General features: G+C 41.6%; 1 protein-coding gene across 1 annotated transcript in view; it reads right to left on the reverse strand.

The window, feature by feature from the left end:
• The window catches only part of ITGA8 (integrin subunit alpha 8), a 188,410-nt gene that overhangs the window by 21,852 nt on the left and 150,818 nt on the right, over positions 1-15,740 (reverse strand). Inside the window, exons 25-26 of the mRNA XM_042944993.1 lie at positions 13,381-13,539; positions 3,842-3,970 (exon numbers count right to left, since the gene is read on the reverse strand). Coding sequence (XP_042800927.1) covers positions 3,842-3,970; positions 13,381-13,539 — 288 coding nt within the window. The remainder of the gene's footprint in view (positions 1-3,841; positions 3,971-13,380; positions 13,540-15,740) is intronic.

Raw genomic sequence — 15,740 nt, forward strand, 5'->3', positions numbered from 1 at the left:
AAGTAATGGATAAGCCACAGAGGTACATGTTGCCATGAAAATCTTTTTCAAGAATCTCAGAATTCTCTAAAAGCAAAGCAGTCAGTAATGTGTATCTGGTAAATTCTGGGAAGGCCACATTTCTACATGCTATTTCCAAATTGAGGTGGCTGGGATTTTTGTTCTACTTGGGCTGGGTGCTGAGGTGTTGGGGGTTTTGTGCCTCCAGCAGGAGCAGGAGTCCTGCAGTCCCTGCAGTCCCTGTCACCTGTGAGGACCTGCATGTTTCCTGCGCTCCATTACTGACAAGCTGTGTATCTCCAATCCCACCCTCTGGAGGCAAAGGAGGGGAGTGGGAAGGAGGTGATTCTTATAACTCCCTGGAGCTGTTGATCCTGGTGAGCTAGCTCTGTTGGAGGATTCTGGAGACGGTGGTGCTCAGAATGAACCTTGAAGGGTGAGAAAGAGTGAGGTAGGCAGATGAGGACAAGACCAGTGTGCGTTCAGAAGAGAGGAGAGAAGGGTGTTTGGGGCAGGGTGGACAGGTGGAAATGAGATAGGAATGAGAGAAAGTCTAGGTGGTAAAGAATTTTCCTATTTGAGCCAAGGAATTGTATTCAGAAGATCCCATTTAAGCAAGAGTTATGATTGGGCGTGTGTTTTAGGGGCAGGTGGTATGTGAGGCAAGAATGGCGGGAGGAGAGCAGGAAGCAAGGAGGGTGATAAGCGCTTGTTGCAAGGGTCCAAGTGGGAGGCAAGGAGGCTCTGAACCAACGCTATGGGGATGGAGAGAGGAAGACAAAGTTAAGGGCAGCTCAGGAAGCAGAACGGGATAGTTGGTGACAAATTGGAAATCTTGATGAAGAAGAGGGAGGATGGGCGGGGGGGGGGAACTGAGTGGATGGGCACCAGCATTACTGAGATTGGGAATTCTAGAGAAGCACATTCTGGGGATCATGGAGACAGGGTTTTGGACATGTTGGGACCGGCGTGGCTATTAGACATCCAGATGAACGTATACGCTGCACCCCTCAGGTCCAGAGTGCAGCAGGGATGGCTAAGATAGCAGGAGGCACGTGGGTATGGCTGGAGTTATGATCTTGCAAAACATTTCTCTTAAGGCGTGAAGTTGGTGGGGGAGGGGTGGGGCCCAAGGATGGAATGCAGAGGTACAGGGGCGGATAAGAAGCCCAAGAACAATTCTAAGAAGACGCAGGCCAACAGGCTAGAAGAGAACCAGGGGAGAAGGTTTTTGGGGGAGGCCAAGGGATGCAACTGTTGCAGGAAGCGGTTAATAGTATCCTATGCAGAAGAAGGTTTGAAAGATAAGGTTTCTGTAAGCTGAGTAGGGAAAGGACAAGAAGAAAGCCCGGAGATGAGGAGATGGGGTGGTCCCTACAAGAGCAGCAGGGGCCCAGGATGAGAAAGGCAAGGACATTCTTAGGCGGAGGAGAAATTATATTTCAGTGCTAACGGATACAAATTTTTCCTATGCAAAGTGGAAATTATGATCCCAACACAGGATGTTGGCATTTTGCACTTTCAAATTCCTAATCAGAAATGGGATTCAGTAAGTTGTTTTTAACTAAACAAAAACCATAGGAGGTCTTATTTAACTTTTGATTTTAGAATAAACTTTGTATAATCACTTTCTATCCAGGACTGTTTTGACTTGAGGACATGGGGAGGCAGAGGATTTGCAATTTTCAAACCAATAAGAGAGAAAGAGAATAAAGCATGAGTTCATAAGGTCAGACATGGAAATCAAAAGCTGCCTTGCTGTCATCTGCAAGTAATAAGTTTCTATGATATTCAGAAATTAAAAATCATCTTGCCTTAAAAATCCTTAATGAGAAAGAACAGGAGGGGGGTAGAAAACCTAACCCTACAACAGAAGTGCAGATAATTTTCAAGAGAATTTTAGTTACTGATCCCTACTGCCTCTGTGAACTCATGAGACATACACTATAATGGAAGTTGATTTTTCTAAATTGTTGGTTCCCATATAGGTCTGGGCACTGGTTCTCCAGAGGGCGTTCACATTGGTACTGCAAATTAGAACTCTGTAGATGCCAATCATTGTTTTTCTTTTTTAAAAATTAAATTATAAATTTTTTTATTGAGGTATAATTGATTAATTTTATTGAGGTATAATACACATAATGTATTAGTTTCAGGCGTACAACAAAATGATTTGGTATTTGTATATGTTGTGAAATGATTGCCACAATAAGTCTAGTTAATATCCATCCTCACAGATAGTTACAGTTTTTTTAACAATAACTTGTAAGATCTCCTCTCTTAGCAAGTGTCCAGTATGCAATGCAATATTATTAGCTGTAGCCACCGTTCTGTATGTCACATCCCCAGGACTTAAATCATTGTTTTCTGTTCTTTTGTCCCTCCTGGAAGCTTCCCTAAAATAATAATATGCAAAATTGTATTATTTTATCCTAAGCTGAAGAGCATATCAGTTTCCCTACTCTCGGGTTTGGAAAAACATGACCGTGCCATAAAAATTTATAGGGACTCGGGGGCACCTGGGTGGCTCAGTCGGTTGAGCCTCTGACCTCAGCTCACGTCATGACCTCGTGGTTCCTGAGTTTGAGCCCCACGTCGGGTTCTCTGCTATCAGTGCAGAGCCCGCTTCGGATCCTCTGTCCCCCTCTCTCCCTGCACCTCCCCCACCTGTGTTTTCTCTCTCTGTTGCTCAAAAATAAATGAATATATGTATATATATACTGTATATATATATATGTGTGTGTGTGTGTGTGTGTGTGTGTGTGTATATACATATATATGACTTAAAAATTTTAAAGACTTGAAAAAAATCTGCCAATGACTTTTGGCCAGGTTACTTCAGGTACTTCTATTATAATAAACATTCTTCCCTTGATTTCAGTTTAACTGAATAAGTCAGACTTGCTTGTTGTATTTTTCTGTCCATCTCTGCATTTGAAACTTTTTATGAATGTTATGTTCAAGACAAACATTAAAAATTTTTTTAGCCTTTTTAAAAAATGTTTTAATTTATTTTGAGAGAGAAAGAGAGTGAGAGAGAGAGAGAGAGAGAGCACAAGGGCAGGGGAGGGGCAAAGAGAGAGGGGAGAGAGAGAACCCCAAGTAGGCTCTGTGCTGTCAGCACAGAGCCTGACACAGGGCTCAAACTTAAAACTGCGAGATCATGACCTGAGCCAAAATCAAGAGTCAGACGCTGAACTGACTGAGCCACTCAGGTGTCCCGCATTTTAGCTTCTTTTAAGTGTAGAGTTTGGTGGTATTAACATTGACCTTGGAAGGAGTGAGAGAACTGAACAGAAACTACTGACTCTTGAGCACTCTTTCAGTTTTGCAAAGGGCTGACTAAGCTCAGGACGGATCTCTGACATCCCCCAGTGCTAAGACTCTGTAGGATTTTGGCCCAGGAAATCAAAAGGCCCCCTTCTCATCTCTTCTGGACGAGCAGAGGAGTGTGAGATGTAGGGGCACGTCTGACCTCCCAGGACCCGCTGCCCACAGCTTCTTTCGCACTCTTGTGCTCAGTGTCTGGGGACAGGCTCACAGAGAGAGCTTTGTGTTCTGCAAATGCATTCCCCGCCATGGTTTACGTTCTCATCATTATTTCTCTAACATGGTCTGCATGGCAGGTTGAGAAGAGTGAAAACACTATAATGCAAATACTCCTTTGTCCCCATGGAACATGGCTTTCATGGCTCACTTCATGTAGGGCCAAGACATGGTGGGCCTATCTGAGCACTGACTGACAAGGAGAAACTATAGTTGAAGTTAAAACCATCTGTGTTTGGGAGTTCTGTCCTATCCACCCTTTCCTCTCCCATGTGCGTGCACTGAGACAACTCACGAGGATTTTTGCGGGGCTCTGTCTATGGGGCTCTGGCACACGCACGTCTCTCTTCCTGACAAGATGAGGGATGGTCGAGTTCCGTAGAAAGGCGCTCAGCTCGGGGGTGTCCTCTGGGGGGGTGGCGGGCTGCAAAGAGAAAGCAAGAGATGGCATGTCAGTCTCATAAATGCTTGCCTCCTTTCCATCAGCCTTGAACTTGAGGCATTTTTCCCCCTCAACTGGCCATGAGTCACATGAGAAGTCAGACCTGTCCTGATTTACCAGCAGTGTGTTCAACAGCAAAATGAACTGTGCTGACAAGGACCAAGGCTTCCCATTCTCCAACGATAGGAACTCCTGAAGGATAGGGAATGCATTCCTGGAAAATTTATCTCGTAAGGGTCCGATTTTAGCAGAAGTGATTTCCCCATAAGGGAGTGACTTTTCAAGCAGGAGTCATTTACTTGTTACTTTACTCTCGTTGTATATTGGGGCTGGTGAAACTCAGGAACCTTCTGTGTGGTGAGACGGATCCTGAGGTGGCAGGAAAATGAGGTGATGGCCAGTGTGATGCGGTCAGCGACCCAACTTTGGCATGTCTGAGCCCCACACTCCTACAGTTGTAAAACATTCTCCCTCAGGAGTGAATCGTGTTCTAATAAAAACGACTTTTCCAAAGCATGCCACATGAACATTGTGCTGTGAGGGAGCTTGTTTTCAGCCCTGAGTTTGTTTTGTGAGTGTTCTGGAACTTATGATTTTTATCTGAGGCTCCATGCTGGGTACATCTGATAGCTGAATAAATATTTTTAAAGTTCCAATAAATCTCACACAATATCCTATTAAAACTCTTCATTTTAAACCAAATGAATATAGAACCTTAATTTTCTGTCTTCCCAGGTTCCCCAAACACATGTTTTCCTTTCTAGTCCCAGGAAAAATAATAGTATGCTTATTTCTATGGGATGAAAAAAGATATTCTTATATTGCAGATGTAGGATGCACCACAAAAGATGAAATGAGAGTGCTCAGTGTGTCATAAGAACCTAGAAAAATCTAGTGGATAAACAGGTAGAGTCCAGACTCCTTAGTATGCCATGCATAGCCTACTTCTCCAGCCTCATTTCTTAACCAAGAGCCCTTCACATCCTGCTTTGCACAGGATGCACAGAACCTCCGTCCACTCCTGATGTGCACCAGGCTGATTCCCGAGCCCCTGTTTGATATCCCACATGATGGCTCCACTCCCCCATCAGTACCCATCAAGCTGTATAGTAACTGCCGACCAGTTGCCCAATGAGAAGATGTAAAATAATAAGGATAGGGTTACATATAACATCGAAGGAAATATCAGGAAACAGGGAGAGGAAGAAGATCCAAGGAGGAAAAGTAAGATGGGGGAAATTGGATGTAAGAGACAATCCAAGAAAGTATGGATCTAGGGAAGCCCAAGGAAAAGGAAGCTGCAAAAATAAAGAGTGACTGAGGATGTCCAATCCTGCAGCCAGGTAAAGAATTAGGACTAAAAGGAGTCATTAAGTTTGTCACATAAGAAATTATGGACACATCATCTAGCAGTTGCCCTCTGGGTATTCATCCGAAAAAAGGGAAAACACGAGCTTGAAAAGATCTATGCACCTCCGTGGTCACTGAAGCACTACTTATAGTAGCCAAGATATGGAAGCAACCTAAGTGTCCATTGGCAGATGAATGAATAAAGATGTGGGGTACACACACACACACACACACACACAAATATTATCCAAACATAAAAAAAAAAGAAGAAAATCCTGCCATTTGCGAAAACATGGATGACCTCATGGGCATTATGTTAAGTGAACTAAGACAAAGAAAGATAAATACCATGTGGAATCTAAAAAAAAAAAAAAAAAAAAAAAGACCACCCCAAATCCCCCAAAACCCAAACTAAACCTCTAACTCATAGATATAGAGAACAGGTTGGTGATTGCACAGTTGGGGGACTGGGGAGGGGGGTGAAATGGGTGAAAGTGGTCAAAAAGTACAAACTCACAGTTATAAAATAAACAAGTCCTAGGGGTGGAATGTAGAGCATAGTGACTACAATTAACAGCATTGCGCTGTGTATTATTCCTGTAGCGGTCGCAGTAGCAGTAAAATAATAGCCCATAGAGAAGAAAACTCTTCAGCTTCCTGTGTGGTTGCATCATATGCAGCTTGTGCACAGGTAAAGAACACGTTTGTGGTGGCCCCTGGTGCGTCATCACTTACAAATACTTACGAGTGGTCTCTCAGCAAAACACAGGACTTACTCTGAGCCAGAGAATGAACGAGACCCACAGCAGGGGCTGGTAAAACATGCTTCTTTCTTTTAGCGATACTGTTTTACAGATAGAGGAATGTCCCTCCTAAACACCACACTGAGAAAGTCTTCCAGTGGCTTCCAAACCAGTGTTCTGAAGTTGCATTCCAGAAATCGTTTCAAGATACAAAACAAAAACCCAAAACACAAAACGAACCAAAAACAAAACAAAACACACAAAACAAAAAACAAGGGAGAAGTTATCCAAGAAATGTAAACAACAGGTACAGCCTATTTTCTAGATGAACTTTTGGAGCCTTTTTCACAATCGATTGTGAAGCCACAGGTCATGTGTTTCCTTAATCTGAAATCCTTAGCGGTGAGGGCCTCTTAGCACCCCTGTTAGGCAGACGTTCGGTGCAGAATACAATTTGCTAAGTGCTCCGAGCAGCTGGTGGCAAACACTCAAGTATCTTCTTCAGAACAAATGTGAAAATTGCTCCTTTCTGTAATAAGGAAACGATTGTTAGTAAATATGGTTCTTTCCCCCCAGCTGCTACTCAGATTTTGACTCCAACAGGAGTTTTCTATTTTCATGACTCTTCACCAAGCTCTTCACTCTGGGCTACGTTTAAATTTATGAATTAAAGGAATACTGGATAGCTGGATTGAGCAAGACAGCTGGAAATGCAGCTTTTGAAGAACACAGTTGGGTGAGATAAGATTAAGGGCTCTTTGAACCCAAACAAACACAACGCATGCTCTCGTCTTCTTGTTTGTGATTTGTCTTTGCATCTCAGGTAGTCCTAGTTCACAAAAGATGGTGGGCTTTCTTTCATATAACTCTTCGTCTACAATTAAATCGAAGTAGGGACAGACCATGGAGGTCAGTCTACCATGTAATTTCCTTAAGACATAAATGTTAAGGATTTGTCAGGAGAGGAAAAAAAATCCACTTTTTTTTTTTTATACATTCTGAAAAGTTCATGCGAAGAATGACTAAAAGAATCAATTCACTCCATTGGCGATTTTGAAGCTTTTCTTAGTTGTGGGACATGTTTTTACATTTTAAAATTTACAGGAGGACCTGAAGACCATCTTAAAGAGAAGATAAGGCAGGGGCACCTGGGTGGCTTGGTCGCTTGAGCATCTGACCTCGGCTCACGTCTTGATCTTGCAGTTCCTGAGTTCCAGCCCAGCGTCAGGCTCACTGCTGTCAGCCTGTTAGTGCAGAGCCCATTTTGGATCCTCTGTCCCCCTCTCTCTGTCCCTCCCCCACTTGTGCTCTCTCAAAAGTAAGTAAGCATTTGAAAAAGAGAGAGAGAAGATAAGGCAAAGAGAAATTGACCCTGGAGAGTGTATTCCCTTTGGTGGCTGAAAATCGGGCCTATAGGCACTGTTAAAAATAAAAGGTGGGGCACCTGGGTGGCTCAGTTGGTTAAGTGTCCAACTTTGGCTCAGGTCATGATCTCATATTTGTGAGTTTGAACCTCATATCAGGCTCTGTGCTGACAGCTCAGAGCCCACTTCTGATCCTCTGTCTCCCTTTCTCCTCTGCCCCTGCCCTGCTCAATCTCTCTCTCTCAAAAAAAATAAACGTTAAAAAAAATTTTTAAAGTGAATGAAATAATTCTATCAAGGGGAGCATGAGAGAGAGAGGAGAGAACACAAGTGGGTTGGGAGCTGTAACCAGTGTTCCTGCATTCTGAATTAATAAGAAGCAGTAAGTAAATGGAGGCAGTAATGAAGGAAAAAATTCTCCTAAGTGTAAGACACAACTGCAGATTTGCCAAGCCAAGCCACAGTCTGTGTGCTCACCGATTAAAAACAAAAAAGAAATAGAAAAACCAACAACTAGTTGTAGAGCTGTAATCCTTGGCAAACGGCCTCTGTGTTTCTGTGTCCACGTTTGTACTATCTGGTTGTAATTCGGGCTTCCTGTGAGAATGATCTGGTTCTAGACAGTTGTAACCTTCTGCCTTCCAGGCTCCAAGGTCTGTTCTTTGGGCAACAGTGGCTTTCTCTCTTGTTGCCGTCACCCTAGCCCAGCCTCTGTCCGATCGTTTGTGCCTCCGGCTTCTTTCTTGAGCTGGGGCCCAGAACGTGGTGCCCTGATCTCCGTGCAGGTTGAATTCCGGCACCTTGCTTGTCCCCCGCCTCCCTGGGGTACAGTCTGACATTGCGCAGCCCTTTTGTCCGGTTCTCATACTTGGCTGTTGGTGACGAAATCTTGCCAACTTCAAAAAACATCCTTTACTCTTTATGCAACTTGGGTTCCTAAATAACGTTTGCTTTTTCAGCTACATCTTATTGAGAGATCATAGCTTGTCTGGAGGACTCCCCAAACCCCAGGATAAAGTTCACCAAAATAAGATAACGGATAGTTTGAAATCATTCTTTGACTGCCTTTAGAATGGTTGAGAAATGCTGTATCCAACTGTAAAAATTTATTTCAAGAAGGATCTGGAATGAATTAGATGTAATGGATTGGTTGGGAATGCTGCAGACAGTTGAATGTTTCACAATGTTTTAGATGGTACAATGTGAAGAGATTACCGCGTTAAAATCCTGTCTCTGGGGGCGCCTGGGTGGCTCAGTCGGTTAAGCATCCGACTTCAGCTCGGGTCATGATCTCACGGTCCATGAGCTCGAGCCCCGCATCGGGCTCTGTGCTGACTGCTCGGAGCCTGGAGCCTGTTTCGGATTCTGTCTCCCTCTGTCTCTGCTCCTCCCCTGCTTGTGCTCTCTCTCTCAAAAATAAATAAATAAACATTAAAACAAAATTAAAACAAAATCCTATCTCTGAAGCCTGGAGGCAGAACCTTCATGGCCATCTTCTTACGCCCCTAAGCTCTTAGAAGACAGAGAGATGAACTTGATGAAGTGAAACCATCATGGGAAGAACAGAAAACAAAACACAGCAACCATTTCACTGGGTGGCAGAAGTGAAAGCAGGAGTGAATGTCCAGGTGCTGCCCCACCCTCTGGTCCCCCTGTGCTGGGCTGTGTGGCTCACTCACTTTTCCTGAACCCCATCACCTGCACACGGTCCCATTTACCTTCACACTTGGGTGTTTGAACAGCATCAACAAAGCAGGCTAAGCGAATCCCCACAAAGCCTGATATGAGGCAAGTATTTAAAAAACAACTCACTAACTTCTAGAGGCATTTGAGTGTGTCCTTGCCTGCACCCCAGACCCCCCAAATTTAGTCACTGATGCTCTGTATTTGGGCAATGAGTGCGGGTGAGAACTTCTGCCCCTTGTCTCCCATGATCATGGTGGTGACTTTCAAAGGCAGACTGCTCTTCAAACTTTGGGGACATTTGGGCCACTTGGTGGGATAATTAAACTGTACCGGTCACTGTTTTGAAGACTGAATTCTGTTCAGACCTTATCAGACTTTGAGGTTTATGTGAGGAGACTCACATTTGGAATGCATGTTCAATTTACAGATGGGTTATATTTCAGACGATTTTAGACTAGGTGTTTGGCACTCAGAATGCATTTCTCTTTAGAAGCAATCTTTTAAATGGTGGTTCAGTTTTCAGGCCAGCCCACAAAAAAAAAACCCTTACTTTATCTACAATATGGCTTTGATGAGTAAAACTATGTATTTTCAATAAAAAACAAAGCCAGGAGGTTGCTATAGGAGTAAGTTTTTTTAAAAAGCAGAAAGAAGCCATATTGTGTTAAATACATTAGTTTTATTAAATGCTATTAGATTTAATTAGGCAGAAAGGAGAAATTATTTTGAAATGTTGTAGAGCGTCTGCAGGGGATATCTGGGGAATTGCAAAGGTTTTAGAGTTGGTGCTGGTAGGTACTTGGAGCAGATGGCCTAGAAAATGCTTCTAAGGAAATCTGGACAGTTTCTTTATCATCAGCACATTTCCTGAGACATTTGTGGGAGCTGCAAAGAGGCGATGAAGAAGGGAGCTACTTTCAGTAGTGAAGTTGGAAAAAAGAGAATATATACAGAAGGGGAAAGTGGACAAAAAGGCGTTTGTGACCCCGAGAGAAAGGGATTTTGCTGCGGGGAAATCAGTTGAATGGCTGGAGAGGCAAACATGGTGGGGAACTTGAAAATCGTCCAGAGGACACTTAAGACTGTGGCTGGCCTGGGATATTGTGGTGGCTTATCCAGTGGGGACTACAGTATCCTCAGGAAAAACTTAGAGAAAATAAACTGCTCGTAGATGCAGATGTTTTAGGAGGCACTCACTAATTATTGCTGTATTTATAAAGAAATTGTAGGAGCACCTGGGTGGCTCAGTCAGTTAAGCATCCTAGTCTTTTTTTTTTTTTTTTAATGTTTGTTTATTTTTGAGAGATAGAGACAGAACACGAGTGGGGGAGGGGCAGAGAGGGAGGGAGACACAGAATCCGAAGCAGGCTCCAGGCTCTGAGCTGTCAGCCCAGAGCCCCATGCGGGGCTCGAACTCTCGAGCTGTGAGATCATGATCTGAGCCAAAGTCGGATGCTCAACCGACTGAGTTACCCAGGTGCCCCAAGCATCCTATTCTTGATTTTAGCTCAGGCCATGATCTCACGGTTCCTGAGATTGAGCCCCAAGTTGGGCACAACACTGAGCATGGAGCCTGCCTGGCATTCTCTCTCTCCCTCTGTCTTTGCCCTTCCCCTGCTCAAGCTCTCTCTCTCTCTCTCTCTCTCTCTCTCTCTCTCTCTGTCTCTCTCAAAATAAATAAATAAACTTTAAAAAAAAGAAATTATAGAACCGAATCATAAGGAATTTTACCTTGGTGGGCAAATGAGATTGATTATTGATTACTAGGATTTAATTTTTGCCTAGATGAATGTATTTTGACTGCCTGTTCCTTTTGCTACACCCACTCTTTCTCTGCTTCCTAAAGAACTAAGTTAAAAAAAGTATATTTATTTTTAAATATCTATATTAAAAATATAGCAATTAACTTTCATGTAAGGATCTGAAATTGATACCTAAGTTAAAAAAGTTTCCCGCACCTATTCTAGATCTAATAAATAATTTGTTCTTTACTAATTTCAATTCATATTTAAGACAGAGAAAAGAATGTTTAGCTCTGTATTATCTAGGAAGAAATAAATTGCCAAGTAAGTTTATAGCAACTTCACCAGGAAATTATTTAATATCTTAAGCAGAAAATAACTTTCAGGTACTCTCAGTTTTTGATAGCTGCTGATATAAAATTTACTGATAATTAATTTTTAAAATCTATTCACTGATAAAATCCCTTTTAGACTGTCCGGGTTATACATGCTACATATAAGTAAAGGTACTTGGAGTACCTGAAATTAAAAACACTTCAAGTTTTTCACTATTCTGAATTTCAAGAATTCATGAATTGTTATCACTTGTTATTTTGGGGAGCTATTCCTTCACCCTGTAATCAAATCTTCTTATATTCAATTTCCACAAATTGAGAGTTTTATAAAAGCATAATTAAGTTGCATTTAAAAAATTACTAGCCTTAGGTTTTTAAAAGATGTTTATTTATTTATTTTGAGAGAGAGAGAGAGCATGCTTGAGTGGGCAAGGAGCAGAGAGAGAGACAGAGGGAGAGAGAGAGAGAATCCCAAGATCCCGAGCCCCAATCGGGGCTCGATCTCACGAAGAGTGACATCATGACCTGAGCCAAAATCAAGAGTCAGACGCTTAACTGACTGAGCCACCCAGGCACCCCCTAGCCTTAAAGTTTTAATCAAAGGCTATACTTTAAAGAAAATCTGTGTGGCAGGGAATGCAGGTGCACGAATCTGTCAACACTGAAGGCAAACGATCTATTGGTATTGTTCCAGTCACTGCAAATAATTGTTAAATGGCAAGAAAAAAGAATTCATAACCAACATGGGTCATATCACACAGGTTACATAAAATATACAAACATATATAAATAGTGTCATATATAAACCAAACATTACACTCGGGAGTTTAGAAACCTTCCCCATGATCATGTGCTCCAGGAATCCACGACTGAAGTAGAGAACCCAGTAACTACAGCACATGAAATGTGAAAGCTTTAATTGCTTAGATGTTACACATTATTAACATTTGAAGACGTTACTTTATAGTAAGCCACTGTCTTTGAAGACATTAAAATCATCTCAATGAAGAGCCAAGAGAGAGGAAATGGAAAAAAAAATTCAGGGAGGCAGTATTTTAAATAATTTTGTGGAATACAAGTGGCCTTATTTATTATTTCCCCTTGAAGAAGGAGACTTGTTGCCCTATAAATCCTTTAATACTGAACCCCTTTTACTCTTCCTCTCTTGGAATAGAAGGCACGTTGGGTTGAAGAAGAAAGCCTTTCATAACTGGCCACGTCTCAGCGCCACCTGTTCCAGGAGAGGCAGACCCGCGTTCCAAATGGTTGAGTTAGTATTTCATGAAGCACCATTTCTAACAGACACACTGTCTCCCTGAGCTACTAGACAACGTTCATTCTTAACACGAAGTTCTCTTTTGAGGATAACATCGGGTTACAAACGTTTTTTTCCCCCTCCATTCAAATGTGATATTCTCCAGCGTTGATGCTAATTATGTTCTTTTCTTCCCAGAAGAAACCTAAAGCCAGATTTGGATCTTAATCTGAATGAGATGAGCTCCTTGGACATTTGAGCTCCCAGCATGGATGTCAGGTGGGGGTTGCAGAGGGGCAGAGTTTCAGGCCCCCCTCAGGCCCTGCCTCTAAACAGACCTCCAGGTGATTGGCTATGCTTAAGAATTGGAAAAACACTGCTCTAGGCTTCTCTATAAGCTGCACTGAAGAACGGGGTCCAGAAATTTCCAGTCTGGGGGTTCTCAGGGCACTGAGATGGCCTTTGGCAAATTATCGCATTTTGCTACTTGCTATTGACAACATCTTGAGAAGCCCATTTTGGCAAAGATCCTTATATCTTTTGGCAATGTACCAAAAGGACTCCAAAAATAGCATTTGGTACGAATTCTCCAAAACATGACATGTCTACTTATGATTTTGGTTTGGTTGTGCTGCAAGTCAAACCATATGCAAAAGGTACACATTCAAATAGACTAAATAAATGACAGGTCGCCATGAACAACAGAACCAAGAGACATGTAAGTTTTCTAGGAGTGACAGTTGAAGTTAGGTCTGGCATTTTAGCCATAAAACGAAAAGAAAAGGCTGGACAGATGATCACTGAAAGACCTTACTCTTGTAATTATTTTGCCTTAAAAAATAAAAGCTACAGTTTTAATTTTTTTTTTCCTTACCCTAATAAACAAGCAGAACAGCTTAGTTGGACCAGGCTCCTACCTTTATATCTAGTGGGTTGATGTCAGGATTTGTTTGACACTGCAGAGGTCCGAGAGTTTGAATATGAAAAATGTAGAGGAGAAATTCATCCCGGGCAGAGAATGGCCAGCCCACCTCCAGGAGTGTGTCACTGATGGTACTCGGTCCAATATTGTGCAGCTACAAACAAGGAACACATCAAATGATGGTACAGCACAAAACAGAAAGATGAAACCAAACTCCACATACTTCATGCCCAGTCTAAAGAAGCACATATTTTCGGCTTTAATGCATCTGGGCGATGATAGTGGCTATACGAAAACAGAATCTTTATCAGCCAGAGATGCTCCGAAAACAGGTGCTGGTGCTCAGACAAGAATCTTCCATTTTATGAAGCTCTAAGGGCAGATTTCCTTAGCAAAGACCATGCAAAGACCAGGTCTGATGATGACGTTTACCTTAAATTTACATTAATTTAATCACAGTGCTAGAAATGCAATTTTAATTATGCACTTTCAAAACCTAGTTACTCTTTCTTTACATTGAAATCTGCCGTTTTCCTGACTGCCGACTTGTCAGTTGTAACCATCTGTGGTGCACTGTCTTTCACCCTCTGGAAAAATGGTTACCATCAAATGCTGAAGACCGTCCAGCCTCACCCCAGTTCACTGCAAGTGTGCATTTCAAAGCTGGGCTTCTTTTGTTTTAATCAGTGAATCTCAAAGAAAGGCCACATCTCATAAAGAGATGAGCATTTTAAACACATGAATCCTATACTCACAGGACACAAAAAACAGCTTGAGAAGTTCACTAAATGTACTTAAATTTCTTGTGGTTTTGAAAATTCACTTCAAAGTTAGCAGGAAACTTTTGCCCCCTTTTTTTCCCCACAGTTCTGACCATTATACTGATCAATGAAACAATTTATAATTGGTTTTGCTTATTAGGCGGCTCACTCAGTTCACATTATCAGAGCAACATGACATCCACTGATAACAGTATATTTTGAGAATGAGAATAGCATGGAAGAAACATGTGACGATTGCTTTGTCACCATGGATTATTACCCTAAAATCTTATGATCCGTTTCTTCTAAGATTAGAAGCAGGGCTTCCCTGAGAATCACTGAGCTTGAATATGGTGGCAGACTTTAAAGTTTCACCCTTCTTAAGCAGAAACTGGTGCACACAAGTTTAATCAATTATTTGACAGCATTTTTTTTTTTTTTCTTTTCCAGCGAGGTTCTTAATCCGAGTGGCCTTGGGGACTATCTTATCCTTTTGCTAGCAAGAGAGTTTAGGGCAAAGCTTTGATCCAGCTTTGGACAGGGCTGATTCTGAACCTCAGGTTGGGCAGATGACAGAGGTTTTCGTGTTGACGCTGTGCAGGAGTTGATGCTTCTTTCCCACATATGTAAACAGCTCATCAGTTTTGAAATGGCTTCATTGTTAACCTTAGAGAATGCTATTCATGTCCCTTGTAGCTTGAGATGAAAGTCACAGTCAGGATTATTAGGTCAGTGGAATGAGTTATACAGGAAACAGACAGCATTAAATAAAAAGGGACCTCAAACAGAAGACGGCTTGGAGCATCATTTTTACCAAAATTCTATCCCTGATCCTTTGACAATGAACAGGAATAACTACTCTCCACTAATGGTATTTATTTTATTAAAAAAAAAAAAAAGAACAACTACTGAACTAGCCCTTTACTACATATTAGTTTCTAACTCTAAGAAATTTAAATGTTTCAGTAATTTTTGTGATGTTTATTTATTTTTGAGAGACAGAGACAGATCGTGAGCAGGCAAGGGGCAGAGAGAGAGGGAGACACAGAATCTGAAGCAGGCTCCAGGCTCTGAGGTGTCAGCACAGAGCCCGACGCGGGGCTCGAACTCACAGACTGAAAGATCATGACCTGAGCTGAAGTCAGGTTGCTTAACTGACTGAGCCACCCAGACTCCCCTAAGAAATTTATATGTTTCAGATGATGTGTCAACAAAGTTACTCCTTATTCACAATTTAACACTTGAAGTAGAAAAAGATCATCAGGGCTTTTTCATGAGCTGCTGGTTTCCTTCTGGAAAATATTTTTCTAATTGACGACTATTTCAAATCTCAGAATAAGTTATATATATATATATATATGCTACTTGCATATATATATATATATATATATATATATATATATATATCTGTTATAAGTTATATATATGGGTTTTAATATATATATACATGTATGTATATATGTGTATATATATATGTGTGTATATATACATATATATATATATACATATATATATATATATATTTTTTTTTTTTTTTTTGTACAATAGTGAATAATCCATAAAATTTTCTCTGTCTGGTACCTTCTGGTTGGTG

This window comes from Panthera leo, chromosome B4, assembly GCF_018350215.1.
Source record: "Panthera leo isolate Ple1 chromosome B4, P.leo_Ple1_pat1.1, whole genome shotgun sequence".
Classification (NCBI taxonomy): domain Eukaryota; kingdom Metazoa; phylum Chordata; class Mammalia; order Carnivora; family Felidae; genus Panthera; species Panthera leo.